We start from the raw sequence: 25,971 nt of genomic DNA, 5'->3' as shown, positions 1-25,971 counted from the left end.
GACAAAAAATGATTACATTTTTTGCTTTACTTTAGTTATGCACAGCCTATAACAATTCCATCCATCCATCCATCCATCCATCCATCAATAGGATACAATGTTGTTTTGGGCCCCATTGACTGATTGATTGATTGATTGATTGATTGGAAGAGAAAGAAAGAGAAAGAATCAACCAAACCAACCATCATTTATTTATAAAGCACTGATTTTCAACGGAAACCTTTTCTTCAAAAAAAAAAAAAAAATAAATAAATAAAAAAATCCATCATAATCAGTGAATGTGGCAGTTAATGAGTTTCTGTGATTGCGTAGAAGTGTGCACATGTATGTATGTCTGTGTGTGTGAAACCTGCAGGCAAAGTGCTTTGATGGTATTCCCAAATCCACTACGGCAGACGGTGCGTCCCGCAACCATGCAAATCCCTGTGTTCTCATTGGTTCCCTTCATCTCCCCAAAAACCCCTATTAATTATTCAGAAATGTTAGCGAGGACTCCTAGTGAGCAACACTCTGTTCTCTGTGCTCAAACCACTGCTTATGAGTAAATGCCCCATATCTTCAACCTTACAGCCTGTACACACACAACTTGCATTGCAAATCTAAAGATGGTCTTCATTGTTACCAATTCATGTTTTTTTTTTTTAAACCTTACATTTTTTGGAAAGATACTTTTGCCATTATTGCACACAAAACTATGCTACTGTGTAGGTTGATGCTGCACAAAACTGAAAATTTCACATTAATCCTTATTATAGATATAAGATGACTCCACAGACAAAAACTGGTTACATAACGCTGTAAAAGAGAAAAATAGGCAAGGGGAGTTCAAAACATGGGGATGGTTGTCACCTAAATTAGCTTAAACCATGAAGTGAGTTGGGGAGAGGATGCTCTTGGACAGAAGGGCTGTATTGATGATTCTTCCTTTATCTCTCTCTCTCTCCCATCCCCCTTATCCCTCTCTCTGTCTTTCTCTCTTTGTGTTCCCTCTATGTGCTGATGGATGCAAAGGCTTAAAAAAAACTGCACTACTGAAAAACTTAATTGAACTGACACGCTCTGCTACACAAGTATAACTTTTCCACCGTTTGTATTTTTGTCGACATAACGCATTTCCTACAAGTTACAGTATCTACAGAAAAGCAGACTGTAGCTTGGGGGAAACTCCTAATCCTGACCTGTAAAATCTTTGGGCTGACCTTCAGGGATAAACTCTTCCTTCTCTTGATTCATGTATTGGGGTATGCATTGACCTCCAGCATTGGGAAGTAACTAAAAAGGCTAACTGATACCAACTATTGTTTTCAAATAGTATAGAATTTCATTTAATAAGCTATTTGCTCCAAAAAGAAGCAAAAAAATGTGACCTTTCATCACATTATATGGTTCATGGAGCATTACAACCAAGCAAACAAACAATACTGGCCACTTTAAGGACCTTCAATTTGGTTTTGTTAGCAATATAGTGCAGAAATCATTGCAAAAGGCTGACTTGACTGTAACTACTTACAATTTTGATTAGCTTGACAAGCTGAAGCTACTGTTTTCAAGTAGCATTCCCAACACTGATGACCTGATTGTGGTTTGGAATCACGTCAATGCAATCAGAGAACATTATATGTTTCATATAACAAACTTCAAACAATCAATAACTGAGGCTAAGCTGTATTAGCACCACACAGCACAATATATCATTCACACAATACATGAATATACTCCTGCCCCTCCAGACACCCCTTGGGAAGCTAAGCCTCCTGACTAATGAGAAAATCCCTCGTTAATTTCTGTCGTGGTATTGCCTCTTGCTAATTACATGGAGTGTAGGTTATGAGGCTAGACTGTAAAAGTATGACAATGGTGTTAGCAGGTTGAATAAGCAGCAACAGTTCATGATATTAGTTCATTTTAGTTAACAGACATAGACAGATGATTCCCTGACACACCCTATGGGGTTTACAAAGGTCTGTACGAACTAAAAAACACATTTGCCGTGCACATACACAGACAGGCAGGTTCATAGCAAGATTTTATTTTACTCTAACATACAGTAGCAATTAACACTGCTATGCTAACTTTGATTTTTTTTTGCACCAGAACTAAGAGCCTTTAAATAATTTTAATTCTAAGATAATTTAATTAGTTGCAATCAACTAATTATGAAAGAAAATCAGGACAAACACACTTATAACATCTTATTACCAACAACAACCACACTAGAACACAAGTATAGAGATCTATATACTCTCCGATACACCAAAACACTGTTCACCCATGTGGCTTTACTCATAGATTACTAATGGACTTGATTTGAGGTCAGTGTTTACTCTACCAAACAAAAGATCTTTATCACAACACAACATCCAACCTAATTGATCTAAAGCACATTTTAAAAGGTACCAAGGTAATGGTTTATAATCATAATCATATAGTTTTTTTAACCAGACTTCCTGGTGACCTGAGATTCTCTGCTGTGTTTTTCTCTCTCTTCCCTACAGGCAGTGAGAAACTCAGCGAAACCCATTTATTTGTTACATCAAGACTGCAATTGTATTTTGGCTAACTTACCAAAGACCTTTATCAAACACTTACGAAGAGTTCATAATGCAGCAACAAGATTGCTGACTCATACTAGACTGAGGAATCACTTAAATCCTTTGGCTCACTGGCTGCCGGAACTGATCGCAGGATCCTCTATTTTTAAATGTCTTCAGGGTGTTGCACCAATATACCTCAGCAATATGATAATGAAACACTTGAGACCAATGTGTAAAAAACAGATGGGCTGAATGAACATGTAAATTCAATCTCTGACCGTAGGCAGCGCTTATATAAAAGCAGAAATACAGCGGTTACCCATGCTACTATGGTCCACAAAGCAGCGCTGCCCAACTTTGTTTCTAACCCGCTTGTTATGGAGAAGAAAGAAAGTAAAACATGTTTCAAACAGCCTTTCAGATTTTTGTATTCACTATGGATTATCAAACAACACCAAATACAAGAATATTCATTCATAAGCGCCACCAATGTGTTAGTTTATGTAATAGCAGCAGCTCCGGGAATGTGATCAAAAGTTTGTTTCTTATTGGTTTTCTTCGCAATGCGATGGAAAAAAAAAAAAAAAAAAAACATTAATGACATGCAAATGTTCATGTCGGCCTAAACAGATGCATTGACAGCTGTTCATTAAAACTAAAATGTTTATCGCACCAAATTTTCGCATCGATTATTGGTCTTGTTGTGAACAGGCCTTTACACTTACTTGTACCTAAAACAGGGCCAGAAATATCAGCCTTTATATTCACTGTTGTCCCAAACTGTGAAAAACAATCAAATGGATATGCATTTTATTTTTAAATTCTGTCTCACACAGAGAGCCTTCCTGTCAAAGGTACCCTTTTACAAATATAATCTTACAAATCCATGTTTTAATAAAGGATTTATTTTTGAAGGAGTCTGAAGTAGTTTGAAGTATTTTGCGCTATAGTATTTGTAACACTGCTACACCACTTTGCACATGTTACCATCTCGGATATGCATTTATTTTCAATAATTCAAGTCTGTTGCCAATTACTACTTTCATTTTCATGTTCAGTAAAGCACTTTAAAAAGGTACTTCATAAATAAAGTTTTGCTTAGTCTACAATGGTCAATATTTCAGTTCATCATGCATAACAGGAAGTATTTAGCAACACCACATAATGTCTTTTGACCGTATCTGTTAGCATAAACGAAATACCTTCCAGATAGATATTTTCCTCTTTCTCCCTTACACACACTTAATTACAGACTGATAATTCAGACAGAGTAGATTTATCTGAACCGATACTGAAACAGATAATCTTGTCAAGGTAAATCAAATTAGTGGCAGGTCAAACATCAGCGTCGGCCAAACGACCCGACAACATAAACACATCAGATGCAATGATGCAATCACTTCTTGTAACTAATAAAATAAACCCCAACTGTTTGTCCTAGACTCACATTTAGCACATGGCTGGTTAACAAAGGTGCCAAGTCATTGCGGTGCACTTGCTGTGCTAGATCACTATAGCGGATTTACTCAAGTGTTGTTCCCGGTGTTGGTCCGTCACCCCTGTACACACAAGCACAGCAGGGTTAACGAAACGTCTTAGACTCTCGTCGAACGTCTGCCACATGGACTAAAGGAGATGACGGCTCTTGGTACAGAGAGCACAATAGCTATTCAGGGAGGGCTGCCCTCAGAACAACTCACAATGACTCAACAAAGAGGAACAGAAAGATGAATAGACAGAGAGAGGCGATTTGGGAGAGACACAGACACAGCCAAAAAGGATGTTCAAAAGTGTCACTTTCTCAACACAGAGGCATAGATGAGCAAAGACCTATGATTTCAGAAAGTCTTCTGAAATGGTCTGAAAATATTAGGGTATGCATTGGAAACAACCAAAAACCTTTCTTCATGGCAGAACCGAACAGCGTGTTTGAGGGATTGTGGGAAGAGAATTCCAATTATGCAAAACTATAGGAGAAAGACATTCCCAACGCTCAACACAGCAAAGCAATATGAGACCATACGTTAGTGGTGAAGAACACCCATGGCTGCCCTAGACAAGACCTTTAGCTGCAGAAATAGACACAGAACAATGTGTCTTTCTCACTATGACCACAAAGCCACCGTACTGACAGAACAAAGCTTAAGTGTGAGTACACTTGCCCGAATGACACGGGTTAATCAGCAAAATGACGACAACAGCCGCAATGACGCAACCTGTACTTGCCTCTCTGCCAACAAAGCCTCAGTGCTGCTCTCCGTTCAAGAAACAACTGACATCATCCTTCTCTCCTACACACTGTCCATTTCTTGTAGGTCAAATTATGTGTGGGATTTCACCACAAAAGTACAGGGTATTCCAGTCATGAAAGAGATAGACAACATGACAGTGAATTCATTGTGTTTTACCAGAACACTTCAGCAAAATAAAATAATTAAATAATCATACCATACATACACCAAGACTACATTACATACAGTAAAAACAGTAATATTGTGAAATAATAATACAATTCAAAATAACTTTTTGTTTTCATATATTTTAAAATGTCATTTATTCATGTGATTGCAAAGCTAAATTTTCAGCAGCCATTACTTCAGTCTTCAGTGTCACATGATCCTTCAGAAATCAGTCTAATATGGCAATTTGCCATTCAATAAATATTTCTTATTATCAATGTTGAAAACAGTTGCACAGATTAATATTTTTGTGGAAACTGTGATACTTTTTTTTTCAGGATTATTTAAAGAATAGAAAGTTCAAAAGTACAGCATTTATTAAAAAAAAAGAAATATTTTGTAATATTATAAATCTCTTTGCTGTCACTTTTGATCAATTTAATGCATCACTTTATTCCTTGATGAATAAAAGCATTTAACTTTTCAATGGTAGTGTATATATTATTATTAATATTATTAATAATAATTTTTTTATTATTATTCGATTAAAATTTTTATTTCAATTTCAAAATATGTCACAATGTAATGGACCATGTATAACAAATATCATACATAACAAGAAGCCACACACTTAAATGAGAACCCTACCTGCATTAAAGGGATAGTTCACCCCAAAATGAAAATTCTGTCATCATTTACTAACCCTCAGGTTGTTCCAAACCTGTATACATTTCTTTGTTCTGTTGAACAGAAAGGAAGATATTTTGAAGAATATGAAAAACTGAACAGTTCTGGGGCACCATTGACTTCCATTGTATTTTTTTTCCTACTATGGAAGTCAATGGTGCCCCAAAGCAGCCTGGTTACACACTTTCTTCAAAATATCTTCCTTTGTGTTCAGCAGAACAAAGAAATTTACACAGATTTGGAACAACTTGGGAGTGAGTAAATGATGACAGTATTTCATTTTTGGGTGAACTATCCCTTTAAATACCTTCCTGTAAATATCAGTTTCAGTGCTCAGACACTCACCAGGTAATGTGGAGATCGAAGGTAAGAGAACATGTCTCCTGTGGGTCTGGGGCCAAAACAGGCCCCCGCTGAGAAATTGAGTTCCTTCTTGTAGCAAGAGGGACAGGGAGTGATACAGAGAGGGTGGAAGAGAGAAATAAGAAATCAGAGACAAGACAGTCATAGCTTTCTAACCCAAAGCCACAAAGAGGCAGGCACTAGGTGCTTAAAGAGAGCATCTTAGTAGGTTAAATATAGAAGCAGTAGAGTTCACTTTAAATAGGCTCACTCATTAGGACACTGGTCTTACCTCTTGTAGAGTGAAAGAGAGAGAGTAAAGCAACCACTAAGAGAAAGCATGACAGGGTGGCCTTGTACGCTGAAGGTCTGCCAACACAGGTCAGAGGTCACAGCACTAGAGATCAATGGAGATGCAGTTCACACGCTCCACAGAGAAACGGTGGGATGTCAATCACCATGAATCCTGTTCATGAGTCTTTCAGGGTCTAAGTTTGAAGCTCCATTCACACTGACAGTGATTAAATCACTAGAGGTCACCAAGTTACTGTGCTGTTGGTTGCTTTTGGACATTTCAACTTGACTGCAGTAACCAAATGTCTCAGGTGGCAAATCACATAAACTTCACTGACCAAACTCCCTCTGGTGGTTGCCAATTTTATATTTCTTATAAAATTTAACTCTGCTAAACTTTGTTGGATGACAATTAATGACTTTCTTGTGGTCTACACATCACTGTCAGTATAAAGCTTGATGACTGATACTTTCTTTGTTCTATTGTATTATAACGTACATCATTTGTAGGTCGATGCACTATGAAAAGTGAAAACACAACGGTGCTATCAAAACATTGTTTGTTCAAGCATCCCAACCAGTTTGACATAGCAACAGTGGCTCAACCAATAGCGTGAGTTTGGGGAGGGGATTTTTTTTTTTTTTTTTTTTCCCAACCAATGGCAGACAAGGGAAGCATTTGGGGAAACCCATTTAAAAACAGTCAAAGGTTGAGGTATAGTGTGTGTAAGTTGAATGAAATTATGTACCTGCCTTGAGTCAGCAGTTTTGACATTTCATTGGCTGGGCAGTTGCCATGCAGGGCATCTTTGAACAAAAGAACAATGTTGTGAGCCCCCTGTGTGCCTGTTCAAGCTCTATGCCATAAGTCTTCTGCTGATAATTTGCACACGGTCACGTCTCCTCTCGTGCCCAATACATCACACCCACTCACAACCCCACACACTGAATAATGCATATAGTGATTACTGTGTGTGGCTGAGAGAGACTGGTGTTTACAATTCTCTAAAGTACAACCAAAGTCCCCTTAAGGTAACTCTGTTGACTCTGCAGCCTCCTTTGCAGCCTCCTTTGCAGCTTTAATAACACATCTATGTCCAATCATTCCTCATCAAGAAGACATCAGCTCAGTTCACAGTAAATGCTGCTTTACACATACTTATCTCTGCATGTGCTCTGAGTTCGGGTCACTTATAATGTGCATTTGAAAAAAAAAAAGCAACATACACCAACCGTCTTCCCAAACTTGTAATGAGAAGTGCTTATAAACTGTCTGTTGTCAACATAAGTGAAGGTTTAAGGTCTCCATGTGGTTTTCAGCTAAAATAAAAGCTTCATGGTTTAACATTTTGAAAATTAATCAATTAAGTTTGCCATAAATATTAGTACTGTAATTTTACAGTTATATTATATTATAATATTTTTAAAATACACTATATTAAATTTTACAGGGAAACATTACAATAGTAACAAATCTTACTTTGTTTAATACTTTATTATTATTATTTATAATAATAATGATAATACTCATGTTAATATATAATGTATTGATGCATGCTATATCTGCCACCATATCGGTATCGTCCAACATATGTTCATTTTTAATGTTATCGTTATCGGCCCAAAGAAATTTGGCAGATATATTTCAGATGTGTATTGTCTGACAATATGGTTTTGAATTGCTTGAAATATGATTGAAATCACTTCAAAAATTAAAATACATTTAAGTGCAACGTACAGCGCAAGTCTCTCATATAGGCTACATAATATTATAATGAGAACATTATAATTGTGTGCTTGGGACATGGCATTTGTAATCTGGCTCTCAAAAATTAAATACAATTTTTTATTTAGATTTATTGGCCAATATATCGGTTATCAGCTTTCAAATATAAAGAAGTATCGGTTATCGGTATCGGCCGATATTTTCATATCAGTGCATCCCTAATATAAATCACAACATTTTGGGCCAAATTGTGCAGCCCTTTACAGAGAAACATTACGATAGTAACATATCTTACTTTGTTTAAGATTTTATTATTATTATTTATAATAATAATGATAATACTATAGTCATGTTAATATACAGTACAATCACAACATTTTGGGCCAAACTGTGCAGCCCAACAAACAAGCACAGCAAAAATATGCCTTTTTTTATGTGTAAAATTGCAATTAGATTTTTATGGACAAATAAAAAAATAAAATCTATTGCGTTTCATAGAAGAAAAAGTCAAACAGATTTTGAATGACATGATGGTGAGTTTTTCATATCCCTTAAGCAAGTATTTAAATAAAACTCTCTCACATGCTCTCATGCAGAAAGGGTCACTATGAAGATTACAGAAATGAATGAATCATCAGGTTAATTAAAACTTAAGACACTCTGAATGCTTATGCTTTTATCAAACCACTCTCATTTTAAACAACAAGATAAGAAAAGGGGCAAGGTTAAAGCGTGACCGGTAATCTGCACAAGTACACTGTACAAAAGAATGTGTGTGTGTGTGTGTGTGTTATCTCTTCTGCAGAGGTGTGAATATTACCAAGTCTGTCATAATGATAAGAGCTCATTAGGTCCACCAATTCAACACTCAACATTTCAAGTGCTCTCTTCCTCTCTGCTTCCATCTTTTATGCACTTTTTCCTTCCATCAAGGTGACCCACATAGCACCATCCCTGTACATCAGTGTGCAAACATATAGATTCTGCTGTGCAGAGTTAATCCAGCATTAAAGCTGTCACAGAAACCTCCAATCAGACTCTAAAGTATACAGTTTAGCCTCAGGGAATTTTATAGGTTGGATTTCCATGATTTTAAAATGCCAATTCAACAATCCTTCAGTGCTACATTCATAAGAGCGCTTCAGAGACGTCATTGATATTCTTCAGGTGAATCAAAAGTCATTTGACCATTTTACATCTCAATCTAGACTAGTTAACAACAACAACACTGACTGAGACAGGCACAGACATAAGAGGAAATAATACCACTGTGAGGAACAAAAAGGCAGACAGACAGGAAATGAATTCAAACAGAAGTGTTGTCTGGGGTACAGGTGAGAGACGCCAAGTAAACAAAGTGGATTAAAAGCCCTAAACAACATATACAACATGGTCTTTGTTTCAAGATTTACATTTATTCATTTAGCAGATACAAGACAAACTCCATCATAAACACACTTTGTACAAATTTTTAAGATGAATAAATATTTAAGCAAGAAAGGAAAATGGAACTGTTCCTTTGCAAATACATCATATTCTCAGCCTCAAAGCCTCAAGTTTTGTTTGAGGCACCAAGTAGCAAGTTACGGGCAGATAATCGTACGGTGGTTGGTCGCTTCCTGTCTAAGTGGGTAATACTTTTCCAGAAAAAGAAACAAGAGTGAGAAACGAGAGAGAGAGAGATAAGAACAGAGACAGATGGATGTTGCAGTGCTCAGTCTGATTTTAGCACAGACGGATCATGGAGATCTTTTGCAGAGCACCCAAAATCTCTCTAGACCTGAAAATAAAAGAGAAAAAAACTAGAGGAAAAGCAGAAGAGAAAGAGGCACCCACTAAAACTTCTGCATTAGCTGTCATGCAGCTTACGTTGCCCCTAGACTGATGATTAACTAATCTCACCAAGTCCCAGCACTTCCAGAAACCCTTAAAATGGCATATTGCACTCTGCTCTTCAGTGTTATATCCAGCTAGTCTGTATTCATAAGTTAAAATCCTAAAGGTCAAGCTTGTTTGTCATCATTCTTAGTCTTTTTACATTTTACAGTTGACAGCAATATAAGAACAAAAATAATTCCTTTGGAACCACGAGTTACGTAAACAAGGGAGACGACAACAACATTGTCATCTGGATTATGGATTTAAAATCTGATTTACCCTTTTTGCCCGGAAGGAGAATGACCTGTAATATGTCAAACCACCACAACATATCAAGACATGTTCTTATTCATCTTGAAATGTTTGTTTCTGACTCAAGGTTTTGAATCACTATAAAAAGAAAAGAAAATAAGACTACAGGATGCCACCTCAGACATCACATGATGCCATGAACATTCAGTTTTGAGTGTCAGAGTGAACAGACCACGGTCTGTCTTCACAGAAAATCTTGATTGTTCATGTAAATAGCAAATAGTTGTTGATTATCAGTAAGAAAGTCTCTTCCTGTCTTGGAGTATGGCTTTTAGCAAGAAATAAGCAGCAAAATGCAGATATGAAAAGATTTCTTTGAGATTTCTTTAAGTACCTTTCCATCTCATCAATCAATATACTGGCCAGGCTGATAAATTGGCAGATATTTGGTCATTTAATTAGCTAATAACCATGTTTGCTTAAACAGAAGTATGAGCCAAAGCATTATGACCAGTCACAGGTGAAGCGAATATCGTCGATCATCTCCTAACAAGGCCACATTTTAAGGTCTGGGTAGATTAAATGGTAAGCAAACAATCAATTCAACGTGTAATCAACGTGTTGGATGCAGGAATAAAGATCAAATTGTTATGGCAAGGCAACTGGGTCAGAGTATTGCGTATCATGTATGTGTCTCTTCCAGTATCTCATGTCATGTTCTCAAACATCCTTTTGCTCTGTTTCACTTTTTGTCCCTCCTACACATTTAGCCTCAAACAAATATCAAACCAGTATTTTACATCTGTCAACTCAAATTCTTCTGTGACGTTCTCTTTCTCTCGCCCTTTGGCTGGCTGACTGGATGAGAGTATTTCAACTAAAACTGAATGGTGAAGAGGCATGGAGACTCTACCCCCCTCAGATGTCTGATAATGTGGCTTTTGTCAGTCATTCAGCCCTTTGGAGGCCACTGGAGTCTCATTCCCTGTTTAGTCCAGTGATGACAGCACTTCCCCTGCAGTGGCCTTAGATTCAGCAAGCAATTCCAGGATGTGAAGCTAAAAGCACACATTTAATTCAGGTTAGACTGCTGTGGATTCAAAGCCAATAATTGGGCATTCAGCCACTCTGTGCATGTGTTTATGGGATTCAGTTTTAATACTCCGGGGCTTGATACTTATAATGACACAGCATGAAATTTAGAGCGCACACACACAGGCCTAATTAACAGACCTGCATCTTATTGTTTGGAAGAAATAAAGTCATTTCTGACTGACATTCCAGATTCTTTAACTTGAATATTGAAATTTAATTTTTTTTTGACAATTTTTAGACTTACTTCTGTTGTTCACTCACAAACACTTACATTTTCAATAACTAGGGGTGCACAATATATCAGAAACATATTAGCAAATATTAGTGATTCACAAATGGTCGATACTGGATATTTAAATGTTCATGCTCATTTATCAGATTTTTACATTTAGATTAAAGGGGACCTATAATTATCCTTTTACAAGATGTAATAAAAGTATCTGGTGTCCCCATAATGTGTCTGTGAAGTTTAAGCTCAAAATACCCCACAGATCATTTATTATAGCTTGTCAAATTTGCCCCTATTTGGGTTTAAGCAAAAACACGCCGTTTTTGTGTGTGTCCCTTTAATTTCAAATGAGCTGCCGCTCCCAGCCCGCTTTCTAGAAGAAGGCGGAGCTTTAACAGCTCGCACTTCAGTTGCTCAACAACAACAAAGCTGGAGAATCTCACGCAGCCAAAACGACGATTGTTAGTAACGGTGTTCAGCCTTACATTGTTCAACTTTTAGAATCAACTGGACATTTCTGAATGGTTAGTGGGTAAATTTATGTAGTTTCTGTGGCGTTGATTCAACTCATCGACTAGCATGTGCCGTCATGCTAATCTATTGACCCTCGTTTGTGAAGCAGTCCGGCGTAACAACACTCTACTACAACAACTCTTCCTCTTCTCTAAAGCAGCCCAACATGGCCTCACCCCCTTTGTTGTGTGTTTTCGGGGCAAGGGTTTATGTAAATCTTAGGGTTAGTGATGTCACTAACCCGGGAAGAAGCTCATTGTAGTCCCTACCAGCCATTTGTTGTAGTCCTTAAACAGCGAATTCTAAAAGAAAATATCTCCCTTTGCATTGAACTTTGAGCATTGTAACTTTGCAGATGTTGTTTTTATGCTCAAACAGCAACATTACACAGTAACTAAAGTTAAAAAAGTGAAATCATAATCAACCACCCCTTAAAGTGATGAAGGCAAAGTTAATTAATCTTTAAAAACACTAATTTAATAACACTACAGAGCACATCTGAAAATGAATATCCATTTTTTTATATTGTACATTATAATGTTGTGATGTCTAAATTCACTTGTATCATTTAAAATGATTAATTTTAGTTTTTTTTGTGTGTGTGTGTTTACACAAATGTATTTAGACAAAACAGTATTGGATGTAAATATCGACATCTATTATTGACCACAACATAGGCTAGATTTTTAATAGTGGTAAATCGGATAAATGTTTCTGAATCTTGTAAGAGGGACACACCATAACACAAGCGGCTCTTTGAGTGTTTGCTTTGGTTCTTTAGACTCTCTCTGTGCTAGTATAAAGGGACATTTTGGGGCACCCAGTGCTTACTGGCACAAACATCCACCCAAGCCTTTCTTTCCAATTGAACAAGCAGACAGAAATCAATCACACACTGCACAGAGAGAGAAAGAGATATTATTAACCTCTCCAAAAAGGACATAAAAGAGTATAAGATGTGTAAAAGGAGGTGAAGAATGAGGGATAGAAATCCTGCCATTTTAAGAGACAATTAACATTATTGGCTGGAACTCAATGAACACCAAACCCACTGTAGCTTTAAGATAAGATTGTAGATGTAGATTAGATTATGATCTTTTAAAGTCTTCACCAAATGTATGCACATAGAACCATGTAAAGCTAAGAGTTTGTGTCACATTCCCCTTAATCCAGTTCTTCCCCATCTGCCCCCAACCCCCTCTTTTCTATGGAGGTACCATAAGAGGCTTTTATACGGGGGGTGGGTTGGGTTTGGTGCAAGAATACAAGGGGAACATGCTTCTATACTAACTTCAGTACACTCCAAGTCTTTCCAGGTTGGCATTTTGAGAGATGTTTTTAACTTAAGGCTCTGAACTGATAAGACCTGCAATTTCCTCAACAACACTGAAAGGGAAAGTTAGAGAAATCTGAGAGCTGGAAGCACTCAGTGGTCAGAGAGCCAGAGGGTGACAGGAAGGACAGAGAGAGTGGTCTTTGACTGGGGTGTTCAAGCCATCTGACTAGACAGTGTGTTAAAACACAGGATCAGCCAAGCTGATTTTCTGAGGATTATGGGGGGAGTGTCCTGTTGGAGGATATCACAAACTGTCACTATCATTGACAAGCTTCTCACTATGTACCAGAGATTATCATACCTTATGTGGAACACAAGATAAAACATTTTGAAAAATGTCTTGTGCTTTTTGACCATTCAATGAGTCAGTGGGGTCCAATGTTGTTTTGAACCCATCGACTTTCATTATATGGACAAAAGCTTACACCCGGATCGTATTCAGAACGATGATCAAAACATTGATAGAGTAGATCGAGTCCATCAACACTCCCTTAGCTTGCATAGTCCTATACCACTTCCTGGGTCAACATTTCATTCGTTAAACATTAGTGATTTATACGCTGTTTAATGTTTGATGATCACATTATTTTACATGTGCATAAGCAATGCTTCTACCGCTCGTTTCTGCTTCTTCGCTTGTGTTTTGATCTGGAGATTCTGTACACTTTTAGCAGATGCATAATAGCACCCCCTACCGTATAACAATGAAAACATGGATTTCCAGAAATTTGTCAATAGCAGAGAAGCGTTGAGTCACAAATGACAGAAAATTCTGTCAATGCCAGGGAAAGAGTTAATATTTCAAAAGCATCTCTTTATGTAATAGTGAGATTAACACAAGCATAATCTACAGCTCAAAAAACAAATCTTAGTGATCAAGTGGTATTTGGTGCAAGAAGGCCAACGGGTGACACCCCGGGCAGGGTATTTGTCTTAAAAGGAAGCACATCATAAGGTCTTGCGCAAATACACCACAGACACAAATTGGCACCCAAATATACACATACAGCAATACTGAAAGTACATACTGAAAGTACAAACAGAGAGTGGACCGAGGAAGCTCTACGACCAAAGCTTCTTTAGTAGTGACTTCCTGTGTCCTTCAGCCTCAACAGAGTCAGAGTAGCAAAAGCTGGCAAAAAGTGAGTGTGTACAGATGACTCAACATGATGTACACACAAAAATGTGAAGTCCTGAATGCACTGAAATTCTTCACCTTGAGGATCTTCTCTTTGTTTTTAGCATGCTTGCTAAAACTAACAGCTTTGCAAACACTAACACACACACACACACACACACACACACACACACACACCAAAGTGACTGATAATCAAACAAAAACTAGGTCTGAGTCACATTTCACACAATTAGTACATGGAAAAACTTCCTTAAAGCAAATACATTACAGTTCAAAAGTCTGGGGTCAGTAAGATTTTCAGATGTTTTTGAAAAAAGTCTCTTATGCTTACCAAAGCTACATTTATTTGATTAAAAAAATACAGCAAAAACAGAAATAATGTGAAATATTATAACAATTTAAAATATCTGTTTTCTATTTATATATAATTTTAAAATATAGATTATTCCTGGAAAAAATAATTTTTAGTAGCCTTTACTCCAGTTTTCAGTGTCACATGATCCTTTGGAAATCATTCTAATATGCTGATTTGGTGCTCAAAATATAAGAAAATATTTCATATTATTATCAACGTTGAAAACAATTGTGCTGTGTAATATATTTGTGGAAACCATGATAATTTTTAAATGTTTTTGCACGGCAGTAATGAGAACTTTTGAAAAGATTGCTGTAAAGATGACAATGAAGACAAATATAGCCACAGGCCTCACTTAAGTAAAGTATGATTTCTTACATCTTTTGATTTTGGGTCAGTCTGTCCTGGACATGTTCTTCACCTGACTATTCCTTTGCAATGGTTTGTCACAAGCATCAACAAACAGTAACTTTTGGCTTTGAAAGCATTAACCAGATGCCAATCATCCATGCTGGAGAGAGACATCAAACATATTACGGCCTTTCATACACAGCAGGACACACACAGCAATGAGACATCCATCTCCACAGTGATATCCATTTCATTAATGAACTCATGAAGAGAAACACAGAGGAGGAGGGTCATCAGCCAATCACAGGCGAGGACAGCAGAGTCTTGTGGCCTTGTACTATCCTCTTTCCACACACAAAGATGTTGACAACTGATTTGTTTAGACTAGCTTAAGCACACGTAAAATTCATAGCAGGGAATTCCCATAGGAGATAAAACTCCATGAGCAAGTTTGCTGACTGCACAGTGTGTTTGCACAGAAAAATTCTCTGATATGTGGGTAGGTTGATTCTTTGTGAGTGGGCAGATCACTCCGGATCATTCTACACTACTGGTTCACTATTGTCACTGATGCACCTCAGCTCAGCAAACTGAGGTGTAGAACTTTCCCTCTGACAAAAGCACTCATGCACTGCTGCGATAATGTCCAACATCACCAAAAGGTCATAAACTCCTGTGAGGGACGGTTACCTCAGTTCAGTCAGTGGCACATTGTTTTCGTTCTCTCTCTCTCTCTCTCATCTGTTTGACTTTAGCCTTTCCCACAGTTAAATGTCCCTGGAGTTATTGTGGCTGGTCTGAATTGGTTTAAAAAACAGAATGGTGTGAAACAGGGAAAATGAATAAGAGAAAGGAAAAGAGGGTAATATACAGCCGTGGCCAAAATTATTTGCAGTGACAAGTTTTGTTCTAAAAAGTTTGCTACTTCAGTATTTGTAGATCATTTTTTCACATGTTTCTATGGTATACTGGAAAACAATGATAAGCATTTCATAGGTTTTAAAGGCTTTTACTAGCAAAATCATTCAATATATGCAAAGAGTCAATATTTACAGTGTTGACCCTTCTTCATAACCTCAACAAATTGCTCTGGCATGCTGGATATCATCTTCTGGGCCAAATCCTGACTGATGGCGATCCATTCTTGCCTTATTTGTGCTCGGATTTGATCACAATTTGTGGGCTTCTGCTTGTCCACTTGCCTTTTGAGGATTGACCACAGGTTCTATAAGGAATTATGACCTAGGGGGTTGCCTGGCCATGAATCCAAAATTTCAATGTAATGATCTCTAAGCCACTTCATTATCACTCTTGCCTTGTGAAATGGTGCTCCATCTTACTAGAAAATGCACAGATCATCACCAAACTGCTCCTGGATTGTTGGGAGAAGTTGCACTTGCAGGACGTTTTGATATTATTCTTTATTCTTGGCAGTGTTTTGGGCAGAACTGTGAGAGATCCCACTCCCTTGGATGTAAAGCAACCCCACACATGGATGATCTTAGGATGCTTTGCTGTTGGCACGACACAAGACTCGTGGTAGCGTTCACCTTTTCTTCTCCAGACAATCAATTTTTAAGATGTTCCAAACAGTCGGAAGGGGGCTTCATCAGACTAACTAACTTTGCACCAGTCTTCTGCTGTCCAATCCTTATACTTCCTGCAGAATTTCAGTCTGTCCTTGATGTTTTTCTTGGAGAGAAGTGGCTTCTTTGTTGCCCTTCTTGACACCAGGCGGTTGTCCATAAGTTTTGTCCTCACAGTGCAGATGCATTCACACCCACCTGCGGCCAATATGGAGCAAGATCTGCATTGATGGTGGCAATTCCGTAGCCGACTCCTCAGGAAGAGACAGTCCTGATGCTTGCTGGACACTCTGGGATGTCCTGAAGCCTTTTTTACTGCAGTTAATCCTCTCTTCTTGAAGTTCTTGATGATCCGGTAAATGGCTCTTTTATGTGCAATATTCTTTGCAGCAATTTTTGTGAGGCCATTTTGATGCAAAGTGATGATGGCTGCATGTCTTTCTTTGGAAGTAACCATTGCTAAAGAACACTATGATTGGAAGCACTTCTTCCCTCCTTTTATTGCAATGAGTCTGCTCTTAAAATCCAATCAGAATGATAGAGTGATTTCTCCTGACTAATACTTGTTCAATGTGCTGGTGATATGAATAGTGAAATTTATGTTAGCTGGTCATTTTGTGCCAGGGCCAAAAAACGGTTAAATTTGGGTTTTTGTAAGAAGGTTCATTTGGCCAGTGAAGCTTTTTGTGATTACTTAAAATGCATCTGATCACAGAAACCATGTTCAATCAGCAAACTCTGCGAAACACAAAATTTATGTCACTGCCAATACTTTTGGCTATGGCTGTAGATAGTGCCTTTATTACTTGACAGCAGTCTAGTCAGACATACATTTCAATCCACTTTTTAGATATAAAAGTATGCACTCTGACTTTCCAATCCCATCTAACAAATAAACTGGAAGTAATATCAACCAGTGTATTATGTCTATTTTTTGACTTAACTCTAATTGCCATTCCAATTAAATAAACATTATTAAAATGCTAAATAACACATCATTTTCTAAAAATTTAAATTTTTATTACAGAGGACATACTACTCAAAAGTTTAGGGTAGGTATGATTTTTTTATTTTTATTAACACTTTTATTCAGCAAGTATGCATTAAATTAATCAAAAGTGACAGTAACAATATTCATCATGGGTAACACTTTACAATAAAGTTTCATTAGTTAACATTAGTTAACAACTTTAGTTAACATGAACTAAGAATGAACAATACTTCTACAGCATTTATTAATCTTAGTTAATGTTAATATCAACATTTACTAATATATTATTAAAATTGTTGTATTTACTAATTTGCTAATATATTATTTGTATTAGTTGTATTTGTTAACATTAGATAATGCACTGTGAACTAACATGAACAAACAATGAATGACAGTATTTTTAACTAACATTAACAAAGATTAATAAATACTGTAACAAATGTATTGCTCATTGTTAGTTCATGTTAGTTAATACATTAACTAATGTTAACAAATGAAACCTTATTGTAAAGTACTACCTTGTGTTACAAAAGATTTCTATTTTAAAGAAATGGTGTTCTTTTGAACTTCCTATTGATCAAAGATCCTAAAAAAAAAAAAAAAAAGTCACACACAATATGAAAGTTTTTTTTACTGTATTTTTGATCAAATGAAGGCAGCCTTGGTAAGCATAAGAGACTACTTTCAAAAACATTTAAAAAATCTTGCTAACCCCAAACTTTTGAACAGTAGTGAATATCCTCTGTGAGTGTGTGTCTGTATATTCTACAGTTTGGGTACAAATTGTCACCAGAAGCGATTTAAAAAAAAAAAAAAAAAAAAACTCCCTTTTAAGGTCACTCTCAAATGAAAAATTGATTCATAAATAAAGCAGTTTTTTTACTTATTAAAGGGCAAAAAAAAATTATGTCTCTATTTAGATTAAGTAAATGTCTGTAAAGCTAAACTTGCCTCACCCTCTGGACACATTCTGCCCTGACAACATCTCAGCTGTGCTCATCGACAGCAGAGAGACAGAATGAGTGAGAGACAGAGAGATGCTCTGACAGCATAAGGGTACCAAACCGCCCCCACACCACCCCAAACACACATCGATTTGATGTCCACTGCCATCTTTCAGCCTAAAGTCCATATTTGGGCAAAAATAGAGACAGACAGACAGGAACAACAAGAGACAGGAGAGAGAGCGAGAGATCTTTGATACTCGAGTAAATATTAGATTAGGGTGAGCTGTGCTGTTTTCCACCCATCAAGATCGGTGGGCCTTTATTGGGTTATCCCACTGATGTCGGTGTGTGTGTGTGTGTGTGTGCTGGGATAGGAATGAAAGGAATGCTCGGGCCTCCTTTACTGTCAATGCAGGGACAGAGCTACAGGATTTAGACTGAAGCCGAACACACACATACTTCTAAGACTCTTTTGGGCTTGTAACATGTGAGAATACAAAACCAGCAATGATTCAATGCGATATGCTGGTGAAAATAACAATGAATGTACATACATACACACCAAATCAAAGACAAAACACACTTAAAGAACAGACCAAAGCACATTAAAGAAGCTGAAGTATAATATCGACATCAGACAATAACTGTTCACACAAAGGAAAACACCCAGCTGAGGGGGATGGATTTAATTTTGTGCAGCTGCCCATTAGAAAAGCCCCTGCTCTGTTATAAAAGCTATTCATCATCTTTTATTAGAGAGGTGACATGCTACTAATCCCCTAGTCAAGCGTTTGTGTGTCTTCTGATGGTTTATCATTATTTCAAGTTATTTAAGCATGTCATAAAAAGGATAAAAAATGTAGAATAAGGAAACACTTCTAACATATAAAGTCCATAAAAGTGAAAGAGCGGGGGAGGTGAAGAGAGCAAGAGCGGGAAAGTGTGTGTGTGTGTGTGTGTGTGTGTGTGCACGAGTGAAAATCTGCTTCAGGGGGTGAAGATAAAGTCGAGGCATAGAAAAAGGCGAGAAATTGGGGTTCTAAATCCATCCTCTGTGGGCCACTCTGGTGGAGTGTTGAGGGAAACAGATTTGGAACTCAATCCTTTAAGAGCGCAGAAGCTGCCCGTTCATAAATGGAGAGGAGGGATCGGCATCAGGAGGGATGCGGGCAGAGAATGTGACTTTGGGCTAAAAGTAATTATACAAATAGTTCCCCCCTACTGAAAATTCATAATTTACTCGCCCTTCCAAGCACGTATATATATATATATATATATGGCGTTCAGAGGGCTGTTTACATTTCTCTTTCCTATTCAGTTAAAGGGTTAGTTCACCCAAAAATGAAAATTTTGTCATTAATTACTCACCATCATGTCGTTCCACACCTGTAACACCTTCGTTCATCTTCGGAACACAAATTAAGATATTTCTGATGAAATCTGAGAGGTATCTGACCTGGACAGCAATTTAACCAACATTTTCAAGGTCCAGAAAGGTACTAAAGACATTGTTAATTTTATGAAGCGATGAGAATACTTTTTGTGTGCAAAAACAAAACAAAAATAATGACTTAAATTAAAAATTACCACTGGAGTCACGTCGACTGTTTTAACAATGTCTTCAGTACCTTTCTGGACCTAGAAAGTGTTGATTAAATTGTTGCCTATGGACGAGTCATATACCACTTGGATTTCATCAAAAATATCTTAATTTGTGTTCTGAAGATGAACAAAGGTCTTACGGGTGTGAAACGACAAGAGGGTGAGTAATTAATGACATAATTTTCATTTTTGGGTAAACTAACCCTGTGTTAGAAACATAAACTAATTTTCTTGATTATTAACTTGGAAAAAAAAAAAAAACTTTCATAGGCAGAGGGGACAATTTTCACCAAATAATGACTTACAATTAAATACAAAGCTATTTTATGGCTTCACAAGTGCTTGGAACATAAGGTTTTGGAGCCATAAGGCTCAGTAATTGATGGTAGAATTGGGTGAACTCCTCCTTTTAACCAAACATCATACAACAGATGTCATGAATGAAATTTGGAGGGCATATATTCTTTGTCTACGAGTTGTTAAAGGGCTGATTAAGTAATCGCATGGTTTAGTATTAGCAGCTGACCCTAATGGACAAAGCCTGACATGGACAAATCCCTCAAAAGCCCAGAGTACTGTATGTCCTTTTAAGCCCATATATGTGTGTGCAACTGTGCATGCTTAAGCCACTGTCTGGAACCTGAGAAGCATCATGATTATTCTCATCATTTGACAGCAAGAGGAAGTGGCTAGAAATCTTGATTTTGTTGACCAAGATCAGTAAATATAGATCCACTCAATGTGCCATCCCAGAAGATCAGCTCAATATACATGACAAGCTACAGGTGTACAGACTCATAAAGACGAACATTCTTATTGTCTTTACTGTTCACAATGATGACCTGATGGATACCAAACTTCTCAATGAGCATCTTTCCATCTCATTTACACATACACACACAAAACGGGGGCAACAACATGATCTAGTCAGATATGACCTACTTTCTATTCTCCCACAATCCCCTTTGTTCTCCAGCAGCACCCTCTTTCAGAAAGAGAGAGAGAAATGGGGGAGGAGGATAGTAACAGACTAAACACCCAACTTCACACGATGCACCCTGGGACACTCAAAAACTCAATCACTCACTACTTAGTACATATTACTATGGACTCCCTATACTGCAGAGCCCCTTGACACCTAATAAGTAGTGGATTAAACATAATGCATATATTTTATGCTTCAATTTGCTCAAAATAACTCTTCAAAATCACCTATTTGTGTAGTACATAAAAAAATAGCTTTAAATTTTAATTTACTGCACAAGTGAATCAAAGAGGGGTATTAAAATGTAATTGTTATAATGAATAACATTTTAAAAATCTATATAAATATTATATTTAATATATATTTTATAAAAACATTATTATTATTATAAAAATTAATTATTAAATTATTATTTTTAAAATAATTATATATATATATATATATATATATATATATATATATATATATATATATATATATATATATATATATATAATTAAAATACTAAAACACAATAGTAATATATTTAATATATTTTAAATTGTTTTATATTATCATTATTGTTTATTATTATAAATATTAAATTGATTATTGTTAAACTAATCTCATATTTTATTATATATTACACATTTTAATATTTTTAACATAATACTAATTTATTATAAAAATAATTTATAATATTATATATGTAATTATATATATATATATATATATATATATATATATATATATATATATATAAAATTAAAATACTAAAACAATAGTAATATATTTTATATTTTTATTGTTTTATGTTCTCATTAGTTTATTACAAATATTATTAAAATGATTAATTGTTAAACTAATTTCATATTTTAATCTATATTACATACACATTTTAATATTTATTACATAATACCATTTTATTATAAAATAAATTATAATACATACATACATACATACATACATACATGTATACATATATATATGTGTGTGTGTGTGTATATATTATAATATATATATAATATATATATATATATATATATATATATATATATATACATATACATATACATACATACATACACACACACACACATATACATATATATACACATATACATACACACACACACACACACACACACACATATACATATATATATAAAAAATTGCACAATGCATTCAGAGATTGTAGACTAATGCAAGTAGCTTTTTAATTCAGAAATGACTGTGTAAAAGGCCCAACAATTGTTGCATTTTGTGATCTCGATCTCTATTACGGTCTAATTCAAACCCTGAGAAGGTGGCCACAATTTCCATCACCACAGCAGAGGACAGACTGCATCTTCTGCTAAACAAGTGTGATACAACGGAAAGAAAGGGACGCAGGAAGAGAAGAGGAAAACACTGCTGAATCCAATTTAATCTGACAGAAAAGACGACGTGCAACCGTAAATGTCAGAGGTAAAACCAAGAGATAAAGGGGATAAAGGGGAAGGTGTGAGGAGCAAATGTTAGATTAGTCTCGTAGTAATTGTTGGAACAGTGTGTTACATAAAAAGATAATGACAGTCAAAGGATGAAAAGGAGAGGAGAGCATTTCTGGCAAAGATAAGTGCTGGAAATGCAGAGAATGAAAGCCAAAGACAACACTGAAAGATATAAAGGCAGAACACGAATAAGTTTGGGAGGGAGAGGGAGAGGGAGAGAGAATAAATGCGTGGGAGAGGAAGGACTCGTTCTTACCTGAATGTGTTCGGTAGAGCTGCTGCTGAGCTCATCTCCAGATTCTGAGTCATTTCTCATTTTCTCCAACCCATCTCCTGGTGACACACTCCCATCCATGTCCACCGACAAAACACCTGGGAGTTTCCCCTGGCAACCTCGCTCTCGTGGAGGGGATTCCGCCCGCCCTCGTGGAAGTGCGGGGTTGCCATGGTGATAGTTATGATGGTTGTTGTTGTTAAGCAGAGTCAGCTCGGCAACAACACTCTTCATCCCCGGGTTCTGATTGGTGTCCCGCAACAACAAAGGCGGGGTCTGTTGCCCTGGCAACGGGGAAGGCGTCGTTGAAGGAGGTGGCCTGCCAAAGCTGGACCTTTCTGTAGGAGCGCGTTGGTTGAGATTTTCGTTCGACGATCGGCACTGGCTGATTTCAAGGACGCTGGGGGGCTTTGCGCGAGGTTTGGGCGGTGGCAAAAGGGCACGTCGGACCTCTCGGACGTACTGAGCGGGGACATAAAAAGCCTTGGTGCCCTCATCCCGACGAACTTGCCACCAGTCCTCGTTGGTTTTACGAACCAACATGTAGCATTCCCCCTGCCGTATGGAGATGAGTCTGTCTTTCGCCTCGTACTCATAGTCGTACTCCACCTCGATATATACCTGCCCCGGGGCGATGGACAAATCACAACGGCTATCCCGTTCCGTCATGGCTCAATCTGTCCGTGCGTTATTCAGAAGAAAGACTGTGAGTGGATCCACATCTCTTGCTGTGTCCGCACGACTGCAAAAAGAGAGAATGAGATTGTTAGCACACAAGATTGAAAAGACACACACACACACACACACACACACACACACACACACACACGTTAAACTGTGGTACTATTAATCAATAGCAATTGTGACAGGTTTGATCTGATGGAAATGAAAACAATCACACATGTACACTTTAAAAAAAAAACGTACTGTACTTTTCAGCATTAAGGGAAGCCGCATGGTAACCTAATCATGCATGAGGACGCCATGGCAACCAACATATCAGTAATCCAATGATCAAATTACAACGACAGGTCTCAAGGAACATAACCGTGCTCACTCACACACAGATCATTGAGTGAACCGAGTGAAATTTTTCAGAGTATTGCCTGCAGATCCCTTTCTACCAGGGCTGTAACCACTACAGACATTGAGGGGGACAAAGCAGTAAAAGAGTTTGTGGCGAATAAGTAGCTAAACATTTAATATTAGACGACTGTTTTATGATTGAAATATTCAGTGACCGGCAGGAATGTTTTTATGAAATTTCACCATTTTGAATTGAAAAACATGCTATTATTTGATTAATATGATATAATTAATGTAATTCATAACTGAATGTGAGAAGACAAGAAACGTTTTGCATTTTTGACATATTAAGCCTATTTTTCATTATTCCCTTAAATCCCCTTTAATCTTTGAACTATGTAATTCCTTTTATTAAAAAAAAAAAAAAAAAAAAAAAAGACCCAATAACTCCCACCCCCAGAGAAAAAAAGATTTAAAAAATCATGGTTCCCCCCATGTTCAAGACATGGTTACGGCCTTGCTTTCTACTATCAACATGCATCTGTTTGCCCCCATATCCCACTATCACATGTACACAATCCCCCTTAAGCATTCTTAGGTTAAATATACACTGTCATGTTCACATATGGTGCTTAAAGATGATGGATTGTGACAGCCTTGGGCCGGATATAAAGAGCGGCTGGATTCACTCTTCCTTTCATTTCTCTGACTCCTTTGTTCTTTCAGCCCTTGTGTTTATGGAAAAAAGGTGTAATTTTCTGATGCATATTATGCACAAAAACTGCAAGCACTTTATGATCTGGTCAGCTCTAATCTGACTGGCTGGCTTTTTATGGAACTTCTGATAGATGGTGCACAAGTCTTTGAAACAACGTTTGAAAGTTTAGTCTACTAAATACACTACTGTTCGACAAGTTTGAGGTTAGCAAGATTTTTTTTTAAAGAAATATTTTATTAAACAAGAATGCATTAAATTAAATGTGACAGGACTTTAAAAGTCCAATTTCAAATAAATGCGGTTCTTTTGAAATTTCTATTCATCTATGAATCTTGAAAAAAAAGTATCACAGTTTAAAAACAAATATTAAGCAGCACAACTGTTTTCAATAGGGGTGTAACGATACCCTCACGTCACGATTCGATACATATCACGAAACTGAACTCACAATGCGATATTATTACAATACTCCCAGACATATGGTAAAAGGTTAAAGGGTTAGTTCACCCAAAAATAAAAATAATGTCATTTATTACTCTCCCTCATGCCGTTCCACACCCGTAAGACCTTCGTTCATCTTCAGAACACAAATTAAGATATTTTTGTTGAAATCCGATGGCTCTGTGAGGCCTCCATAGCCAGCAATGACATTTCCTCTCTTAAGATCCATTAATGTACTAAAAACATATTTAAATCAGTTCATGTGAGTACAGTGGTTCAATATTATTATTATAATAAAGCAACGAGAATATTTTTGGTGCGCCAAAAAAACAAAATAACGACTTACATAGTGATGGCTGATTTCAAAACACTGCTTCATTAAGCTTCGGAGCGTTATGAATCTTTTGTGTCAAATCATGATTCGGATCGCGTGTCAAACCGCCAAACTGCTGAAATCACGTGACTTTGGCGCTCCGAACCGCTGATTCGACACAAAGGATTCATAACGCTCCGAAGCTTCAAAATATTCTTGTCGCTTTATAATATTAATATTGAACCACTGTACTCACATGAACTGATTTAAATATGTTTTTAGTACATTAATGTATCTTGAGAGAGGAAATGTCATTGCTGGCTATGCAGGTCTCACTGAGCCATTGGATTTCAACAAAAATATCTTAATTTGCGTTCTGAAAATTAATGAAGGTCTTACGGGTGTGGAACGGCATGAGGGTGAGTAATAAATGACATTATTTTCATTTTTGAGTGAACTAACCCTTTAACAAAACATGTACTGTTGA

General features: G+C 36.8%; 1 protein-coding gene across 12 annotated transcripts in view; it reads right to left on the bottom strand.

Annotated features, from left to right (window-relative positions):
* Positions 1–25,971, bottom strand: part of arhgap12b (Rho GTPase activating protein 12b) — a 58,147-nt gene that overhangs the window by 23,551 nt on the left and 8,625 nt on the right. For 8 of the 12 annotated variants that reach the window (XM_051913851.1, XM_051913853.1, XM_051913852.1 and 5 more), the window contains exons 2-3: positions 22,969–23,728; positions 5,966–6,049 (exon numbers count right to left, since the gene is read on the bottom strand). In XM_051913851.1, the coding sequence (XP_051769811.1) occupies positions 5,966–6,049; positions 22,969–23,655 (771 nt within the window). In that variant the 5' untranslated portion in view covers positions 23,656–23,728. The remainder of the gene's footprint in view (positions 1–5,965; positions 6,050–22,968; positions 23,729–25,971) is intronic. The other 4 variants (XM_051913854.1, XM_051913858.1, XM_051913862.1 and 1 more) reach the window with 1 other exon arrangement.

Source organism: Ctenopharyngodon idella, chromosome 12 (genome assembly GCF_019924925.1).
Source record: "Ctenopharyngodon idella isolate HZGC_01 chromosome 12, HZGC01, whole genome shotgun sequence".
In the NCBI taxonomy this organism is placed as follows: domain Eukaryota; kingdom Metazoa; phylum Chordata; class Actinopteri; order Cypriniformes; family Xenocyprididae; genus Ctenopharyngodon; species Ctenopharyngodon idella.
The sequence above is the reverse complement of the archived record's forward strand: the minus strand, read 5'-3'. Positions and strand labels throughout refer to the sequence as shown.